General features: G+C 33.1%; 1 protein-coding gene across 4 annotated transcripts in view; it reads right to left on the reverse strand.

Moving 5' to 3' along the window:
• Nucleotides 1-1,963: 1,963 nt before the first annotated feature.
• klhl17 (kelch-like family member 17) overlaps nt 1,964-6,789 on the reverse strand; it is a 15,149-nt gene continuing 10,323 nt past the window's right edge. For 3 of the 4 annotated variants that reach the window (XM_024292360.2, XM_024292359.2, XM_024292361.2), the window contains exon 12: nt 1,964-5,394. In XM_024292360.2, coding sequence (XP_024148128.1) covers nt 5,166-5,394 — 229 coding nt within the window. In that variant the 3' untranslated portion in view covers nt 1,964-5,165. The remainder of the gene's footprint in view (nt 5,395-6,789) is intronic. The other variant, XM_024292362.2, reaches the window with a different exon arrangement.

Raw genomic sequence — 6,789 nt, forward strand, 5'->3', positions numbered from 1 at the left:
AATGTTTTGTTCCAAAAAAACTCTACGCATGATCAGAAATAACGCCAAAGTCTTTGCTTTTTTTCTCCCCAAATGGTAACACTTAGCAAAAAATAATAAACCTAAAGAAGTTGTTTAAGAAAGGGACATTGAATATGAATGAACGTTTAAAATCAAATGTAAATATCCCAGATTTTAGCCACAAGCTAATAAATTTCCCTGTGCAGTCCCCTGGCAGGTTGATGTTATTGAAGAAAAAAACAGATTTTAAAAATAAGAAACTACACATAATAGTAAATAACATAATATAAAACAGATTAAAAGCCTAATTTAAAGCAAGTTGTAAAAAAAAAGTATAAAACAAATAAAGGGAGTTGTCATTTGTTGTCATTATTTGTCATTACAAATAAAAATATAGTAAAACAAACAAATATTTTTAAATCTGTGACTACTTAGTGATAAAATGCCCCGATACACATTTGAGATTACAAAAGTCCTTTTTTCAGTTTTTTTTTTTTTAAAGATGACAAAACTTGTGGTTTCTTATACAGGACTGAGACTCAATCTAAGAACACTAGATCCACAATATGACCAAATATTGATCCAATAGTTACATGGGATAGAATCATTGCATGTAGATATGTGTGTGCTGCTTCATCTGTCAGGGTAGCCCTAATGTGTTTAAAGTTACACTAATTATAATTTACACTTTTAACAATATTTTTAACATGTTTTCAAAAAGATATTTTAGAGTCGAGCAACACACCATGGTACTGGTGTAGCGCTCAAATAAACAGTAGCTGGTGTCAGGTTTGATGTGGTAGACCATTTACTTTTAGTGTAAGAAGTATACTGACTAAATTGAAACATTTTAAGTTTATAATATATTGAAAGTTGATGAAAATAGTTTATAAAAAGTACTCTTCAAGTTAACTGCCTCATTTTTAGTGTAGACTAAGTATAGTTGTAGTACACTTGAATTGACTACTTTTTGCTAAGGGAAAAAGAACCCAACTCGAGGAAAGTTTACTTTATCTTTTCTTGAAGAGTGCTTGTGACTTTAAAAGGAGCCCTCATTGCCTGCTTTTCTGCTGAGCGGGCAGATGGCCAGAGCACTGATACAGAAACACGTCTCCTGCTTTCAAGCGTCTATCTCACATTTATCTTTCAGCCATCTTGGCTTAGCCGATTGAATCTCCACGCTCTGCATACATATCATTTTTCTGCCTTCAATATAAGTATAAAACAATTCATTTTTTTCTCATGCTGCTTTTGGAAGTTGCAGCTTTTTTTTTCTAGGTGTTTTTCATCGTATATATTTGGTCTGTGTTTATATGTGTTTTGGGAGATCAGAGCTTCAAGTGGCAGCGAATATGCCGGGGTAGCCACAGGTGTGAATGCCATGTGACTGAGGTCAAGAGGGGTAAAGTGAGAGTGTTCAGCTGTCAGCATAGATCACTAGTGTAAGAGGAGGACGGTTGGAAGGTAGTAAAAAGCCCAGCAACAACCTCACTTTGAAACCTTTAGAGTGTTGTGTTTTCCTTAAGAATTAAGTTTATTAAGTGTGTTTGCACAAAATGTTCCATTTTTTATTTAATTCTTAAACTGGAATAAAAGTTATTAGTCATAAATAAAGTTGGTTTTCTTGAATCTAAATGCACTGTTTATAAAAATCAAACTAAGATGTGTGGATATTGTGCATGAAATAGTGTTGGAAAGTGTATTTGTGCCTTTAAAAGTAGTTTGCTCTTGAGGGTGTAGTCATTTTTTAAAAAAAGAAGGAGAGAAATTTTTAATTTTAGTATAAATATAAAATAATTGAATCATGCACAGCAATAATAAATGTTAAATTAAGAGATGTCCTGTTTTTGGAACAAACCTTTAGAATTGTTTGCATAAAGACCTTAAATTAATTGCTAATAATGTAAAAAAAAATAAAAAAAAATAAAAAGCTAATTTTAAAAATTACCTCATGGCATTTTTGTTTGTTTGTTTGTTTACTATTTCTCTGCTGAATTTGGATTGTCAACAATTTTACTGCACCTGCCAGTTACAATAAACTCTATTCTATAATTGGGTTACAACTAAAATGTCAAATAATTGATCAATAGCAATCCAATTTAACAATGTATTACTGAGTATGTAGGTATCTGTGTATATGTATGTGTTTGTTTATGTATATATATTTGCTTCTGTGTAAATAGTATCTTTGGCCTTTTTGAATGGGCATCATATAAACTAATTCATATTTTTTTGGCTGTTTACCTCTATAAATGGGGCTTTAAAGGTGATTTTTGATGGTCATTGCTAAATTTTGGATAAATTAGAATAAACGTGTTTTATTAATGTAGTCAAAACTGTCTGTATGCTACAGGCTGGAACGCGGTATTACAGTTGAATTTTGGTATTAGTCAAACCATTTAAGTCATGATCTGAAGCTCCAGTAATGATAACAGTCCTGTTCCCCAGCCCCTCCCATCTGACTGGATTTTCCAATTTCGGCTGTGGGTGGAGTCAGCCTCCAACTTCCCTTTAAAATTACTAAAAAAATTCACATTTCAATAATCAAACTTTTTCAGAATAATCAAACAGTTGTCAGATCTGAAAACCGTTTTATTTCATTTCTTAGTGTACGGTATTGCTCCATTTCACGATAGTGCAAAATACAACATTTTAAGGTCATAAATAACAAACATTATAAATAAACAGGTATCACCACATTTACCACAAACAGAAAAGAAAAAAAAGCTACAGTTGTGTTGAAATTGCACGATGAGGATAATTGAGCTGTAAATATACACACTTCAACCCACAGAATGGATGCCAGATTTAATAGTTTTGCACACCTTGTGGTTTAACTTGGCACCCCGCCCACTGGCGTGTCTGTAAGGCCATCACAGCTCCGCCACATTCCTCCTTTGCACACAAAACTTTCATTTGCTTCAGAACAAAAAAGAATAATAATAATCATATCAACTGAATCCTTCAAAATAAGGAGAAAAGGCAACTTCTCAGAAGTTTGAAATGGTCTCACTGCACAAGAACTGCATCCACATAACACCCACCAACAGGTTTTTTTTTTTTTTTAATGCAGGTTTTCAATTTTATATTATGCATATGAAAGAACAGGAGGGTAGTAATACAGCCTTTAGATGATCAGTATTTGTGAAATAAATAAAAGGATTGCTAAGCACGAATTCCAATGAGTTTAATACATTTAATTACGTATTTTTTATTTCCCACTTTATAAACAACATTTGCATTATTACTCATTCGTTAATTATTAAATACTGGGATTGAAAATGCATTTGGAAATAATGTTTCTAAAATTAGAACTAATTGTATGATATACCTGACAGAGGTAACTGTCAAGCTAAATCGAAAATGTCAACAATTCAGAAAAAAAGTGAGTTTAAATTAGTTTTAGTTAATTTAGTTACTTTAATTAGTTTAAATATGTTAAATACTTTTTTTAAATTTATGAACGGAGAAAGTTTCGACAAATTTAGGAGATGCCTCATGCAGTTACTGTTTTTTTTTTTTTTATATATTGCATTTCCAAATATGTTTTTAAAGCACAACATTTACTTAATTTTAAAATGCAGATTAAAAAGAAGGAATTACATGACGATTTGCATTAAATCTATAAGTAAATCAATAGCTGGATTAATATTGCATTATTCATTATTTAGCTGGTGATCAAAAAGGCTGACATACTATTTTAAAAGAACTCCTGGTCCACCATATATCTGCTCCACTGACTGTAAAAGTAAATGCAATCCTTTAGTTTTTAAATAGAACTGAATATATTTCAACAGCAAAGTGAGACAAATGGAAAAATGAACGCAGCAAAAAGTCAATAAAACCACTATTAAATATTTGTAAACCAAAGTTAAACAGCCTCTGCTGTAAAACTGCAATATTACATCAATTTAATCATTTTTTTCTGATTTTGAATGGAACCGAAAATAACCGAGTCATGTCACTGAATGATCAACAGGCTTCCCGGTGTCGTATGCAGCAGATTGAAGGTACATGTGTTCATGTGAGGTCATGCTCCTGGCAGTGAACAAAACAGTAAGGAAAGAAAAAGATGCTGCACGTCACAATGCAGCTGTCAGTCCGCCTAACCTCTACAGACCGGATGCAACCTCATCCCACAGACACTGCAATGCTCTAAAAAAAAAAAAAAGAAATGCACCAGTGTTCATGTGTGAAGATGCACTCACAGTCAGCCGTCGTCTCTCTTAAGCCAACGCTGTATCTATCGCTCCAGTGACGATGTGCATGCCACGCAATATATTAAAAAAAAAACACTATTAAATAGTCTCCTTCTCAACGTTTCTTTAAAACAGCATATATTACATCTTATAAATACATATAATCCAAAATAATTGTGTTTTATGTAAAAAAAAAAAACGAATTTACAGTCTCTGGGCCTCACTGGTTGGAGTCCATTGTCTGCAGCCAGAAAAGTTTTTTAACATTGCCAGTTACTGCCACCTAGTGTGACATTGCAGTACTACAACATTTCTCGTCTTAGGAGTAAACATGCATTGCACAAACACTTAAAAAGCCACATTCCAAAAAAGTAAAGCCATTCAATGTCTCTTTCACCCTCTTCTGGAAAAACATCTGATAAAGAATGATCTTGAAGAGAAAAACATAAAAGAACGATTTAGGATCCCCTTTTCTGTGTGAAAATGAGTGATAAAATAACAATTTGAGAAAGTAAAAGCTGATATCTCTGGACTAACAGGGATTACTCGTTCCTTCAGACCTGAACAAAGGTACAGAACAGTCCAGAATATACAGCAGCATGGAGAAGTAGCCATATACAGGAAAAGGCTTCACTTTAAGGATGGTGTATAATTATTTCATTTTAGACTTTTTATAAAGAAGGAGGAAAGTATTTACTGCTGGAATTTGAAAATAAAAAAAGTACTTTTTAAAAGTCTTTTGATTAAAGTTCATATATATATTTATATATATATATTTAAGTTAATTGTGACTGGCTATTAATTCTGGACTGTACTGTACCTCGCCTAGAGCCTCATTCATGCAGATCATTCATGTACCTGTCCACTCTCAAGCACCACCTGTCAGACTGAGCAGTTGCGTCTCTTCCCAGAGCCGGTCTGGGCTGCAGCATCAGAGGCTGGGGTCAGCCAGAAGCTGACCCCGTGTCAAAGGCTGGTGGAAGACACAGAGAGGGTGGGCGAGGAGGGCGGAGGGAAGTTCAGAAGCTCCAGCACCGCCACACCCACGCTGCTGCGCCGCGTGAACATGCAGGAAGCCGCCACCCACTTGTTGCTCCGTGGGTTGTATTTTTCTATGGAGTTGAGGCTGGAGCTGCCGTCATTTCCCCCAACGGCGTACAACCAGCCGTCCATGGCCACCAGGTCGTGAGTGCTCCTGCAGGAAATATTTTAAAAACGTTTTTATAAGCAGGTCTGATCTTTACCATTTGATATATTAGAAAAGAATCATTTAAAACAACGATTTAAATGAAATCTTAAGGGGGTCAAACCAGGATCTACTTAAAGTAAATGAAAATGTAAAAAAACAGATAAAAATAAAAACAGCAACATTTCAAAATTGTTTTAACTGAAAACACCAAGTGTAAAATTAAAAAGAAAATTAAATATTTGAAAAAATGTATATATGCAAACAGGAAAAAAAAATACATTCAAAGAAATATTGGATATTTGGGAAGAAAATTAAAATGTAAAAACTGTAAAATAAAAGGAAAATTTTAACATTTCAAAAAAACTGTTTTGTAAATAAGAAATAATTTATAACTTCAAAGAGGTATTTAAAATAAAATAAAAGATTAAAAGCTGTTTTAAACTGAAAGCACTGACAGTAAAATTGAAGACAATTTTTGAAAAATAAATTTGTCAATATGAAAAAAAAAGCCTCTAATGAAATATTGAGGATTTGAAAAAAAATATTTAAACGAAAAGTACTACTTGTCAAATTTAACCCTTGTGCTCTCTTCTGGGGTCCAGATGACCCCACCCTTACTTTGATGTGTGATTCCTCCCATGACAAAGGTGGACAGAATTTTGTCTGCCATGAACACCAGTGAAGATAAAAAATCCTTGAAAAAAAAGGTTCAGTGTGCTGTCTTGTGGGTCCAGATGACCCCACTTTTAATGTGAACATGCCTAAGATAAGACAAGCGTTAAGCACAGTTTGAAAATTTAACAAATACATTTATAAAGTAAAAAAAAAAGAATTGAAATGATAAATAAAAATCATAAATGTTATTTTTTCTCTAACTGAAAGTTAATCATTGAAAATGTGAAAAATAAATGTTAAAACAAATTAAACTTCATAAAAGTATTGAAAAAAAACGAAATATCGAAAATTAAATTAAAAATATATATATAAACCTAAACTGTTACCAAATGAGAAATAATGTTCATTTGTTAGGAGATTTGTTGTATCTTTAACTTTTGTAATTTTGTTTCTTTCAGTCCTCATAGTTTTCATTCAGAATTTTGCTTTTAGAGTACAGAATAATTTTTCATGGGGGTGGGGCTTTCAGATCATCTACTGGGACACGATTCTTATGGGATGATAGGAAGATATGATGATCATATCATTTCTCCCTCAAAGCAGCGTCTGGTTCTGGCATGTCCTGTGTCATGCGTCCTCCCATGTGGTGTACAGATGCACCGATGCCAGTTATGAAAACACATTCATTTTTCTGATTTTATGCCATAGAATCATTTCAATGTGACTGCAATTTCTCCTTATACTACTGATATATATGGACAACAAATTGCAGTGTCTTTAGGGTTG

This window comes from Oryzias melastigma, linkage group LG7 (assembly GCF_002922805.2).
Source record: "Oryzias melastigma strain HK-1 linkage group LG7, ASM292280v2, whole genome shotgun sequence".
Classification (NCBI taxonomy): domain Eukaryota; kingdom Metazoa; phylum Chordata; class Actinopteri; order Beloniformes; family Adrianichthyidae; genus Oryzias; species Oryzias melastigma.